General features: G+C 53.0%; 4 protein-coding genes across 4 annotated transcripts; 3 read left to right on the top strand and 1 right to left on the bottom strand.

Annotated features, from left to right (window-relative positions):
• Nucleotides 1–1,107: 1,107 nt before the first annotated feature.
• On the top strand, nucleotides 1,108–4,644 carry CCOS01_04329 (uncharacterized protein; the record flags this gene model as incomplete). The annotated part of the gene is made up of 5 exons (XM_060452511.1): nucleotides 1,108–1,169; nucleotides 1,242–1,293; nucleotides 1,353–1,592; nucleotides 1,660–1,953; nucleotides 2,686–4,644. 5 exons carry the CDS (start codon nucleotides 1,108–1,110, stop codon nucleotides 4,642–4,644), a joined length of 2,607 nt encoding a protein of 868 aa, XP_060316469.1.
• Nucleotides 4,645–4,747: 103 nt separating this feature from the next.
• CCOS01_04330 (uncharacterized protein) lies at nucleotides 4,748–6,404 on the bottom strand (the record flags this gene model as incomplete). Its single annotated transcript, XM_060452512.1, has 3 exons — nucleotides 4,748–5,665; nucleotides 5,729–6,315; nucleotides 6,371–6,404. 3 exons carry the CDS (start codon nucleotides 6,402–6,404, stop codon nucleotides 4,748–4,750), a joined length of 1,539 nt encoding a protein of 512 aa, XP_060316470.1.
• Nucleotides 6,405–7,072: 668 nt separating this feature from the next.
• Nucleotides 7,073–8,617, top strand: CCOS01_04331 (uncharacterized protein; the record flags this gene model as incomplete). The annotated part of the gene is made up of 1 exon (XM_060452513.1): nucleotides 7,073–8,617. One exon carries the CDS (start codon nucleotides 7,073–7,075, stop codon nucleotides 8,615–8,617), a length of 1,545 nt encoding a protein of 514 aa, XP_060316471.1.
• Nucleotides 8,618–11,196: 2,579 nt separating this feature from the next.
• Nucleotides 11,197–12,956, top strand: CCOS01_04332 (oxalate decarboxylase family bicupin; the record flags this gene model as incomplete). The annotated part of the gene is made up of 5 exons (XM_060452514.1): nucleotides 11,197–11,276; nucleotides 11,332–11,612; nucleotides 11,696–12,022; nucleotides 12,078–12,292; nucleotides 12,345–12,956. 5 exons carry the CDS (start codon nucleotides 11,197–11,199, stop codon nucleotides 12,954–12,956), a joined length of 1,515 nt encoding a protein of 504 aa, XP_060316472.1.
• Between the last annotated feature and the right edge of the window lie 435 nt (nucleotides 12,957–13,391).

The following is a 13,391-nucleotide window of genomic DNA, read 5'->3' on the forward strand; positions in this document are numbered from 1 at the left end:
CCTTATTTTGAAGAAAAGGATGCATAGAAGGAAGCATGGCGACACGTTGATGTTGAGATGAGATTTTCTTCATTTCCCGGAAAGCATCGGAAGGCTCCCCCAAAGAGCGAGCGAGCCTTCAACGACTTTTCCCGTCCACCACAGGTTTCTGGTGGGCTTTTGACACATTCCTCATGGCGAATGAGCATTGCATATCTAAAATAATCATAATTAAGCGAATACCAATGGCATATCACATCTTCAAACTCATTTCCCCTCAACAGCAACAGCAATTGATTCTGATTTTCACCAACTTGGTGTCGCTCACTTGAGTCGGACGAAGCTGGCCTCAGCGCCGGCTGCGCCTGCCTCACTGACGCGTCCCTTGTCTGGCTGAAAATTGAAACATGCGACATTGGAAAAATAGAGAAAGAAGTGAGAAAAAAATGCAGTGGCCAAGTGTTTGTCCTCTCGCCACTCATCCGACGTCATTCCGGTAGGAGGGAAGGGAAAGGTTATATGTAGGTTCAGACATGTTCGGACTGTCGCACAGGTTCCCGATGGGCGGATGATCCACGCATAGCTCTGCGGGGAAGTGAGAGGAAGTCCAAGGGTCCTGTTGTCGGTCTGTCTACCGTAGCCAGGTGAAATAAGCGTGGAATGTGGTTGGAGTTTAGGGGTCCTTGGCAAAGAGCTCTCTCTCTCTTTCTCAGGTCCGGTCTCGAATTATCATCTGCGGAGGAGCCGAGTTGGCGCCGGCACGCGGGGTGAGTGAGGTTTGGCATGCTTGAGCTTGCGCCGAGTTTCCCGCCTTGCCTTTCGCGGAAAGTCTATGCGATCTTATCTCCCTTTGATAATCTTTCTGAACTAACACTATCTGTACCCCGCAGACCACATGCGACCTGGAGATTGGGGGCTTGCTTTGTAGTTATCAGCCGGCAAGAGAATTGATCTGGTCTTTATGTCAATTGAATCTCACATTGAATATTCAATCTGGCTGAGATTATTGCTTTTGATTTCACGCGACACTCACGCTAAATTTTCTTTATTCTAGATCCCTAAGTTGCATTGATCAGGTGTACCTCATTGCCATTCAACACACCATCGATAGTTCACCCCACGTCTAAGATGACGATTGAAGTTACGGATCTCAAAGAGGCGGATATTCCAGGGGCAGTTAAAGCAGTGCAGTGAGTATCACAGACATTGGCACGATACCCACGTCGAATTCAAATTTGATACTAATGATCTACGCCTCACAGACAAGCATTCAGCGGCGACCCGTACAATGTCTGGGTATACGATCAATCAAAGGTACACCCTCATCCCAACTCCGCCAAGCTATATCTCCCAGGATGCTCACCGTACTATAGTTCAACCAGCAACGAAACTACGAGTCCCTAGCTCTGCGTATGAGATGGGGCATGCGCAACGGCATCTTCCACGTCGCAAAAGAACAAGGCAGTGATGAGGTCCTCGGCGTAGCAATGTGGCTTCCTCCACAGCCCGCCGACGCGCCGCCGACGTGGAATGATTGGTTTGAGGGGTGGCGGCTTTGGTTTGGACAGGTGAACTATAACTTGTGGTATGGACGCGGGGGGCTGAATGTCAAGGTATTTCATCTCCCATCTCATCTTACCTCATTTTCAACCTGCAACCCCCCCCTGACGAGTAATATAGCGATACTACATCTGGAAAGAAGCCCAAGCCAAAGCCCAGCGCGAGATCTGGACTGATCCTAGGGGATACTACTTCCTCAACATCATGGTCGTGCTGCCTTCCGCTCAGGGCAAAGGTGTAGGCGCAAAGATGATGAAGGCTGTTACGGACCGGGCTGATGAGGAGGGTGTGAAGTGTTATTTGGAGTCTAGTAAGGATGTGCCGAATGTAAAGATTTATGGTCGGTGGGGGTTCGTGTTTGAGAGGGAGATGATTTGTGATGATGAAGGGGATGCGATTCGGTTGTTTACCATGGTGAGAGAGCCTGGAGCTAAGGCTGGGGACGGTAGGGGTGGCGGGTAAGCGAGTGAGTGAGGAATTGTATTCCGTAGTATGTGAGTCTGGTATTGAATGGTGTGTGAATTGGATTGGTGAAAACATGGTGAAGACTCTGTGAAGAGTGAAACTCTTGATTAAAACGCCTCCTTTTCTATCGATACCAGGAAAGATAGAGAGCGATGCTTGAATGCCAAGAGCTGAGTTCCGATGCTATTCAAACTTTGACTCTGAGTTGCCGTCTGCCGGAGAGACCCCTCCCCCCGCATGACCGGGTTCGCGTTAGATGCAGTTGAAAATTGCGGGGGATTGTCACAAAGCTGGGCCGGGGGTCTCGGGATGCGCTAGCATTCGCTCATTACGAGTACCTTATTAGACTCGAATGAGATAAGGGGTTTAGGTCGGTCTACTCAATGATAACTTATCTACTCCAACCTCCAACTTTGACTTCTCATCCACTACATTGAACAGTCATTAGGGCGAAAACCGTGTATTCATCCAGATCGAACTCTTGGAAATCATCATCTTTGTATCATTACCAAGACTCGCAGAATATAAAGGGTCTTGGCTTCACCCCACTTCATGCAGTCCTCCAGAGCAATGCATACCAAATCAAGGGGCGGATGCCTCAGATGCAAGTCGAAAAAGGTATGGATACTGTGGGATCTCTCCCATCCTCTTCCATCACACAAATTGACACGATGCTGCTAGACCAAATGCGACGAGAGGAAACCTGGATGCGCCCGGTGTGAGGAGAGAGGAATTCAGTGCCCCGGCTACGCCCTCAATGTGCGCTGGTCGCGAAAGCACCAAGTCCGCGTCGATCAAAAAGCCGCAGCTGAAGGCTCACCCAGACAACGAGGACCTCGAGAGTCCGCATCTCAAACAAGTCCACAGCCCATCGAAGCCGCTTCGCCAACCTCAAACCATGTCGACGCTAACGTGCTGCAACACGTGGACCCATGGCTCGCAAATCCCTTACAGTGGGATCTTCCTGCTCTGCCACAGGAGATGCCCTCCCTTGATGCTTCGTCGTGCGCTTTGCTTCTTAGCAGCCAGAATGTGATTCCTACAACGCCATTCTGGGATGCGCCTTTTATTAGCTCAGCCTGGACTGTTGATGGCCACAGCCCGACGACGTCGTCATCTCAAGCTGAGGACCGGGAGATGGATCATCTGTTCCAGAGTGAGAGCTCCGTAGCCAATGTTCAGGAGAATAGTATTCCGCCCCCGTTCGATAATACTCAATCCACGTCATGTAAACAATTCTTAGAGAGTAGCCCACGAGAGCTCGCCCATCTGCCAACATCACTTTCCGAATACTTCTTCCGCGAGGTCATCACGCTCTACTGCGCATGGGACAGCAAGACAAACGTGATGCGCAACATCGTCGAGACAATGTGGCAGTCCTCCGGCGCCTTATATCACACCATCCAGAGCATGGCCGCCGCCTGCCTCTCGGAAGACTTTCCGCACCTCCTGCCCGTCGCCCGGAGAGAACACGGCGACGCCCTCAGACTCATCCGCGACCGACCCTCGGCGCTACCTTTATCAACCTCAATGACTACAACACACAAACGGGCCATGCTTCTCTCATCAACGCTCCTAGGCCACACATCAAGCTGGCTTAGCCCCCAGAACCTCGCAACAGACATGTTCAGAGCAAGCTGCAGCATGCTCAAAGACGTCTCCGCCGAGACGTGCGGCAGCGACGCAGACGCGAGCTTGTCTTTCTTCAGCGACACCATGGACTACTGGGCCATGCTCCTCGCCTACCTGACAGACAGCACCCAACTGGGCGACTACCACCACACCACATCCATCGGCCCGGCGGACCCGTCGAAGTCTATTGAGCCGCACCCTTACTCGGGCATATCCCACGCCACTGTCCGACTGCTCACCGACACGGGCATCCTCATCTTCCAGTACCGGAAACACATGGCCTCCGTGAAGTTCCTCACCGAGACGGACCTGGATGTCTTCCGCGCCGCTCTCCGCTCCGCAAGACAACTCGAGCGCGCGTTTCTTGCGCATCGTCCGCCGGACCTATCTCGCGTCACGGATCCAGGCGATCCGAAAACTCCGCTGCGGCATCTGGAGCTTATCGACGAGGCGTACCGGTGTACCGGTCTCTTACAGCTGTACCGCGTGTTTCCAGATTTGTTGAATGAGCGGTATGCCCCGTGGGACCGGGAGCAGCTCCTACGTCCGATTCCGCTATCTGCCGCCGCGGGATCGGGGTCAGACAGCGACAGGGCCCCCTCGGCGAGAGAGAGGAGGACGTGGTTGACGAAGCTTGCAATGTACATCCTCGGTATCCTGCGAGATATACCCTTTGAATCCCGGACGCGAAGCGCACAGCCTTTCATCATGGTGGCTATCTCGAGCGAGTTGAGGAGGGAGCCGCAACACCTACGGCAGCCTGATGCTATGTACGGTGAGGCCGGGGCGGATGTGTTGGATATCGACCCCGCGTCTATCGAGGTGGCGAGGGCGCGCAAGTTTGTGCGGTCGCGGCTGGCGGCTTATACGCACATTTTGCCGCTTCGGAAGAGTCGGGTCATTTCTGAGTTGATTGATCATACGTGGGCGGCGCTGGATGCTGGTGAGGAGGATGTGTATTGGCTCGATATCGCGCGTGAGAAGAATCTCGGGACGATGATGGGCTAATTTGGGGAGCTAATATGATGCACGGTGTCTCTTTTATGAACTATATTCTATTCGGCCATGACAGTTTTCCATTGATTCTCTAGATAGGCAAGTCGGGACTAGCTTAGAGTTTGGACAGCTTGACCCCTTGAGGATTCGCGAGCTTTGCAAACTTGAGCAACGTCTCATCCGACGTCAATTTGTCTCGCAAACGCTCTTCGGTGACTATGTACGCTTGCGGGAACCAGTCGCCGACATCTTCCCCAAATATCATCCTGACCAAAGCCTCGCCCGTAAGCCAGCACTTGTCCATCCCGTACCCATTGAACCCGGCGGCGATCCATTGTCCGCCACCGGCGTCTCCCGCGATAGAGTCCGGAATGTGACCTACAATTGGAAGACCGTCAGCCGTGTGACCTTGGATGCCAGACCAAATCGCCTCCACCTCGGACGTCTTCGCCTCAGGTGCCCACCCCTCAAGGAAGAATTTCGGCAGCACCGTCGACAGAGCATCCTTCGCCTCTTTCGGAACGTAGGTATCATCAGAAGTCAAGATGTCCTTCATGTACGCCGTCTCGTTCCCGATCCAAATCCCTTCTGTAATAGGATTCTGCTGGAGATAGTAGAGGCCCGTCACGTAGAGACCGCTCCGGGCATCCAGGGTCGGTTTGTGAGACAGACTCCACGAGCGCGAAGCACCCAGGTTCTTGAGGGTCGGGCCGGGTTTCTGGACGGACATCGTGCCGCGGAAGGGGTATATGCGGCCTGCTAGTTGTGGGAGGAGATGTGATGCGTGGCCGTTGGTGCAGTGTATGACCTTTTTGGCGCGGATGATGCCTCTTGGAGTCGTGATGAGATAGGGGTATTCTGGGTTGGCGGCCGACGTGAATTTGACCTGAAGCACGGGCGTGTTTGCCTCAATTGCTAGTCGGTCTTGGTATTGGATCAGAAGACCTTCGTAGATTCTCATGAGAAGACGGTACGGCCAGATGGCTCCGGCGTTGTGCTCTACGGCCCCGCTTGCATCTTTGATGTTCCATCTCTGTGATCCAACGGTCAGTCAACCAAGCTCCGAGACCCTCCTGTAGCATCCCGAATCACGTACTCCTGGCACATCGTCTCTCTCGATGATTCGGTGATATTGACTATGCTCTGGGACGGCCTTTTGGAATCCCAATACCGAGCTCTTGGCAGCGACCCATGTCTCATCATCACCAACAGCCATGACTTTGAGAACATCGCGAATCTGGCACCGCTCCTGGGTCTCCGGGTCCATATCTCTAACCATTCTCATGATTCGCTCAACATTCAGGATCGAGAAGCGGGTAATCTGCTTCGCTGCCTCGACGCCGTGTTGCGCAGCTATGGGGCCGTAAGTATGCCCCGAAGCAGTGACGAGATGTCCGCCATTCCGGCCTGTGGCACCGCTTACGAGTGTCCGGGCTTCGAGGATCGTGACGTGGGCGTTGCGTGATGCCTGGTGTTCGAGAAGCGTCTTCGTGACGCTGCAACCGGTGATGCCGGACCCAATGACCGCGAAGTCGGTTTGCTTGGGGAGTGTGGGAGATTGGATTGATGCCAGGCGGTGCTCTGGAACCTGCCATGATGATATTGTTGGGTTCGGCCTGGGCAGGCCTGGGTCTTGGGAGATGGCCTTGGAAACTGTTAGGAGAAACCTGGCTGTTTCGGGATCTTGGAGCAATTGGTTAGCGAGGCATGCCTTTGAGGTTTGATTGTGATTACTCACTGAGGTAAGATGAAAGCTCATCTTCAACCCCCATCTTGAAGTTTCGGTCAGATTTGATGTAAGTTGATGGCACCGTCATAAGGACTGGAGAGGTGAGACTGATCGCTACCCCAGAGCTTCTTGAGCAAAATGATAATGAACACAGATCCTGGGCTCTAAGGACGCAATCTTCATCCACATTGACCTCGATATCGATTCAGACGAACCATATGATCGTGTCCATTACTACCCTCATCGTACCGCTGCAGCGAACCCGCAATCTCTGCCGGTGTCGGCGAATGAGGGGGTCGGGATGCGGGGCACCGGGAGCGGATAGGGGCCCGCTCTGGCTTGCCGGATCGGGCAACTGCGTGCGAAATGCGAGCCGATAGCGCGGCAACCCCAGGAAACAAGTCCGGGATATGTTATCTCCAAGCTGTCTTCTGCGGACGAGATGGTATCTCGGCTTATCAAACTGCCTCTGGTCGGTCAACGCGAGTCTCGTGCTGCCATCTAGTTGGATCAAGTTGGTCACACAAACATGCACAAGAAACTTGCGTCTACTTAACTTGGTCCCTCGATACTCCACCCCCAAAACTTGAGGGAGGCAATGTCCGTCTAGCCCCCTCCCTCTATCCTCCACTGCCTACGCATATATTCACAAAGTCAGTCATCTTGGACGGGACCTCGCCCTTGGCGAACACTTGAGTCAGCAATACGACAATGGATCAGCGATCCTCCTCACTCGACAAGGCCTCAGCGGCCACAACACGAAATGCCGTCGCCGCCATGCCCGAAAAAGCGGACAATGAAGCCACGGAGCACGGCTCCATCGTCCACGGAGACGTCACCGTGCAAACCATGAAGCCATTCACAACTCTATCCGCCCTCGGTATTGGTTACGGAACCACAAACACGGCTATCGGCCTGCTGCTAGTGTTCGGCAGCACTCTGCCCATGGGCGGCTCGCCGCTCTTCTTTTGGGGTTTCCTCGTCATGGCCTTTGTCGGCCTCGCAACTGCCACAACTCTCGCGGAGCTGGCTTCGGCTATGCCGCACCCAGGTGGGCAGTATATCTGGGTCCACCGGCTGGCGCCGCCGAGTTCTCGCCGGTTCTTGTCGTACATCACGGCCGTCATCAGCTGGCTTGCTGCCGTTGCCACAGGCTCGTCGGCGTGTCTCTCGGTGCCTGTCGGCATCTGTTCCATCATCACGCTTCTCGATCCAAGCTTTGTCTATAAGCGGTGGATGGGTTTCCTGGGTTTCCAACTCCTCAACATCGTCACCGTCTTCGGTGCGAGTTTTGAGAGCCTTCTGCCAAAGATTTCCAAGATCATGTTACTGTTTAGCTGCACCACCATCGTCGTCATTTTCATAACCCTGTTCGCCATGTCGGACGAGCACGCCTCCGCGAAAGACTTCTTCGCTACCACAGTAAATATCTCGGGCTGGCAAAACGGCATCGCCTTCATCATCGGAATGAACGGCGCCAACTGGAGCTTCTCGTGTCTCGACGTTGCAACTCACTTGGCAGAGGAGATGCCCCGGCCCAGCACGGATATCCCAAAGGCACTGATGTGGACTATCGTTGTCGGCCTCGTCTCCGGACTCCTCGTTGTCACGTCTGTTCTCATTAACGTTCCCGTCATTGACGGAGCCGACGACAACTCGGCCCTGGCCTTGTTCTACCGCATCACAGGCAGCAAGGCTGCTTCAGTGGGTCTCTGGGTGCCCGTCATGATCACAACCATCGGCGCCGTCTGGTCTATTCAGACCTGGCAGTCTCGGCTCGCGTGGACCATCAGCCGCGAGGCCGGTTTCCCCATGCACCATCACCTGAGCAAGATTGCGCCCTCCCCGCTGCATACGCCTACCTGGTCATTGATATTCTCCGCATCAGGGACTGCCATCTTCGGCTGCCTTTACCTCGCATCCGACCTCGCTTTCAACTCCCTCATATCTACAGGACTGCTACTCCAATACATCAGCTACAGTATCCCGGTTGTCCTGGCACTTTCCCAAGGCCGCTCGAATTTCAAACACGGCCCCTTCTGGTATCCTAAACTTGGCTTTGCTGCGAACATAGTCATGCTTGCATGGTCTGCGATTGCACTCATCTTCTACTGTTTCCCCTATTACCTACCTGCTGTTGCAGATCAAATGAATTATGCTTCGGCTGTGCTTGTGGGCATTGCCATTATCACCATATCACTGTGGTTCTTTTATGCGAAGAAGAACTACGAGGTCAAGGAATATCTAGGCCATTAGCCCAACAAACCTTTCTCACTAGTGTATTAATCATATACCCAGCAATCATGCTCTTCTCTAACACCTGATTGTATGTTCACGTCATGAAAAGTTTGATTTCCGTTCATTGTGTCTGGGTAGTCCAGGGGTTGCGACAGGGCGCAATTCAAACTCATCACGACGAGTTAATGGCAAAATCTTTCCAGTGCCAGGGCCATCAGGCATCGTGGCTGTGATATCACCTTATATAGGCGTCCCACTCCAATCAGAGTTTGTTGGTGGCCTGGCTCAACGGGAGGGCTGGTGCGGAGATTTTTGATGTCATATCACAGACTTCGATCACCCAACAGACTACAAGCTCTCTATGATTCATCTAAGAGCACGCGATTCAGTAGCTCACATCCATAGAAGACATATTACCATGTTCTTGGATTACCTATAGGAGGTCTAATTCTCTGTCACCAGGTTGAGTGACCGGCCTGTTGAAAGCGTCAGCGTTGTACGAATACGTTGCAATTCAATTGGGATACCCACCTTTAGCCTCCGGGATGGAGGAGCAGATTAATGCCGGTGGGATCTAATAATTCCTGGAAGAGTTTTTTCTCTTCTCTTTGGAGGGTTTCTGTAGATGAAACACTCTTAAAGACCATGATCAGTTGCGTTGCATTGGCTGATGGACGGCTATGGCTATGCTTAAGAGGACTTGGCTACCTTCAAGGGTAGTCATAAGCCCAATTGCCCGGTCGATCGTTAGCCTTGCAACACAAGCTCTCTCCTTTGAGCCAAGACAGATCTGCAGCGGGCAGCGAAGGAGAAAAGAAGGCCACCTGCATCGGATGAAGCCGCACGCGCCAACGACGGGCATCCATGCACGATGGCATTGTGGCGGTATTTCCGTATCGCATGCGGCAACCCAAATCGTATAATCATCCAACCACAGCGATATCCGACGGCTCAGCCAGCAGTGATGTCCCAATTGGGTACAAAACAAGCTTTGGTTGTATTCAGCTTCCTTTATGTCATATTGTGAGGCTTTATTTAGTATCTGCCATTGCTCATCGCGTAGACAACGTTGCATTCGTCTCATCTTCTGAACCTTGGACTTGGGCCATCTAGCAAACCTGCCAGATGACAGGCCAAAGTTTCCCCTCTTCTGAAAATGATGCAATCTTGTACTTCTGATGAAATGGTATCCCGGAATCCAAATCTGCCGGGCCCGATTTAGCATCGAGGCACCTCGCAGGTATAGAGGACATGCAAGCAAGCCCAGACCTACTACGAGCGACAAGAACCCCAATCCCATGTTGAGCACACATGCTTGTACTCGTGCAAGGAGTTTGCGGCATTTGTAATTTCGATTGCTCACATTTCGCCATTCAAATGGTTGGCGCGTCACTAAACTCTTACAAGCTTCTTTCCTCTGCCCGGGTGAGGTTAGAAGCCGGTGGCAGGACGCTAGCAGCCGAGTGATCAGGGAGCTAGAACTTTTGAATCTTGAATAAGTCATGGTGTAAGCGGACAATCCCGAGCTTTCTGCGAGACACCGGGGCTTTTTTCTTTTCACCGAGGTGTTCGTCACACCCTTAATCATCCCAGGTAAGTACGTTTCTTCTGCATGAATAATCTAAGGTAACCCACAAAGAACACACGTCAAGAGGGTTCCGCGGTTCAGACGAATCGCGAACGGACCATTTCTAAGAGCGGTGACTTCACCACGTAGCCAGACAATCAACTGCCGTGTTCGGCAATAGGGGGGAAATGCAACGTGGGGCGCTACCGAATTCCCGCTATCAGATTCGATGATCCGCGCTGGAGGCGCACGGGAGGGCGTCGACACTACCAAGCCTTATTTTTAACCTTTTGCTGAACATTTGCACTTTGCAAAACAACTTTGATCCTAGTAAGGCCAGCTGAGTTGATTGAGGCGCGATGGACGTCCCGAAGCCTCCGGGGGCTGTAAGCGCTTTAAGTGAGACAACGTGGTGAGCGCTGTGTGCTTTTTCGGAGGTTGTGAGTAATCTCAAGGTAGCATGTGGCTAGTCGCTGATCAGATCAATATGTTCGTCCACACCGGTGCCGTACAACCGTGCGTGGGTCTTTGCCTTTCCCGTGCTAACCGTCTCACGGTTCGCGATAGACCTAAAAGAGCGAAAACGCGTCATCTAGACTACTATCGCCCCCGGCTTCTACTGTACTGCTCGTGCTCCACGCGGCTAGTCCCATGTCATCCACATATCGCGGTCCGGACGCCAAGGCTGGGAGCTTAATCGGTCCCGCCGAATTCCTCTCCGCCTTGTGATAGTAGATGGCATGGATTGGGTGAGGGGAAGTAGACTGGCAGATGGTCAAGGCACGGCATAGCTAGCTCGGGAGCCATCATATGTCGTTCGTGTGCTTTGGGTGACTTTGAAGGCAGGTTCTAAGTTCGTCTTATGGCGAATGCGAGGTATAAGAGGGCCCTTCAATCCGGTCTGTAAGGGATTGTGCTTCATCTCAGAATCATCACCTTTCAGATCATCTTGGAAACAGACACTCAAAAATCAGTCTTTCGTTACAGCGCAATCTTTTCGACTTCGTCTTCTTCCAGTTTATTCTCCATCATGATGTATACCCACGGTGCTTTCCTCCTCGCTAGCTTGCTTGCGGCTCTGCCGCAGAGCCATGCCGTTCCGGCACCACAGTAAGTACTCCCACGAGCACACAATTACTAGGAGAGTGTGCCAACAATTGAATAGAATGGGAGACTATGGCGAGAACAAAGGCCCCGTTGGCGGTGTCGATCCGCCCATCCCCACCGTAACTACACCTACGGGAAGTCTTAGAGGAGATTCTAGCCTTCTCGGAGGCAACGCAGCGCGACCTGACCCCGAAACTGGCGGCTCCGCCAATGTCGACGACGTTACACTCGTGCCCGGCCAGGAAGCAGACGGAAAGCTCGGCCTGTACCTGAACTTTGATGGTGTCGACGTCCCGCAACCGATCCGCGGCGGACTAGGATCTCCGGACCCGGGCCCAAGTACGTTGCATCCCTGGCGGGGAGGCGTTAAAGGGAGATGGATCATTGCAGGGAAGAGATGCGCTAACACATAATTCCCGCAGGAACCTACGACTATGAGAAGCTAAACCCCGATCTTTTCGCCCCGCCCGGCACCGACAAGGGCGATGTCGAGAATGCCATGTGGCCGTTGGGCCTTTCGCATAACCGTCTCGGCAGCCAAGAGGGCGCCGGCTGGGCGCGGCAGCAGAACACTAAAGTCCTACCTGTCGCTTCTGCGATGGCGGGTGTCGATATGAAGTTGCAGCCCAACGCTTACCGCGAGCTTCACTGGCACACCTCGGCTGAGTGGGCGCTCATGCTCAAGGGATGTTGTCGCATCGCAGCGATGAATGAGGATGGAAAGAGCTTCGTCGACGATGTGTGCGAGGGTATGTCTAGCTCGACCTGATTTATCTTTATTATAAAGCTAACCAAGCTACATAGGCGATGTATGGTTCTTCCCGAAGGGTGTCCCTCACAGCATTCAGGCGTTCGACCAAGGCACAGAGTTCCTCCTCGTCTTCGACCAGGGAAGCTTCAGCGAAGAGAACACATTTCTCGCTTCTGAGCTATTCTTGAGAAACCCATTGTCCGTTCTTTCCAAGAATCTTAAGACGGATGTTTCTGCATTTGACAAGATCCCCAAGGATCAGCTTTATGTAAGTCAAAAGATGAATTGGCACGTCGGTGCATTAGCTTACTCATTTCCAGATCTTCAATGGTACACCTGCGCCGAAAGACATTGAGAAGCAGAATCAGACTTCATCGGCAGGATCGCTGACTGGTGCTGAATCATACACCTATCATTGGTCGCAGCAGAAGCCCTTCCAAGTCCCCGGCGGTTCCGTCAAGATCCTCGACCCGCAAACGTTCCCCATTGCGGAGAATTTCTCGGCTGCCCTGGTCGTCGTCCAGCCCGGCGCCATGCGCGAGATCCACTGGCACACCACAAGCGACGAGTGGAACTACTTTTTGCAGGGCTCCGGCCGCATCACCATCTTTGAAGCCCCTGAGGCCTCGCGTACCTTTGACTTCACCGCCGGCGACGTTGGTTACGTGAAGGTTGGTGACAGTCATTACATCGAGAACACTGGTACCGAGGACGTCATCTTCCTTGAGGTCCTTCAAGCGCCCAAGTTCTCGGACATCAGCGTTGCACAATGGCTGGCTCTTACCCCGAAGCAGGTCGTCAAGGATACCCTTGGCCTCTCTGACGAAGTGATTGCTGCGATTCCCAAGGAGAAGGAGTACATCAAGGTTGGCAACACCAACATGACGGCGCTGGCTGATGGTGGACGTAACTTCAAGAAGTTCAAGGCCTAGTTCCTTGCCTGATTTTCTTCATTTCTACTGTAAATATTTTCAGACGCGCGACTTTTGCGAGTTGGGGCTGGCATGGAGACAGGAGTTCAGTCGTTCGGTAGCGTGTGTATTTCAGTATCAACAGCAAGCGATATCTCCATGCGAGGTCTCTGACAGGAAAGATTGTGACACGTTTGTGTAGGTTCAAGCTCCGATGGCGAGCATGCTGATTTAACTTACGAAACAAGCCGAGGTTGACTTTGGCAAACCGTGTTAAGATGATCTTTCGCTGCTTGTAGGTGAAGTTCGAATTCCCGCTCAATAGACTTTTAGTAAGTGCGATGGCCCATAAGAAGCTTGGAGGCTCTAGGGACCTCCACCAGCTGCAAGGAGTGAATCGGGGGTTACTGCATCCGGTCAGCGGAGAAATAACAGGATTCCCGCAGCCGGGGCAAA

This window comes from Colletotrichum costaricense (assembly GCF_030867565.1).
Source record: "Colletotrichum costaricense strain IMI 309622 chromosome Unknown Scaffold_4.1, whole genome shotgun sequence".
NCBI lineage: Eukaryota > Fungi > Ascomycota > Sordariomycetes > Glomerellales > Glomerellaceae > Colletotrichum > Colletotrichum costaricense.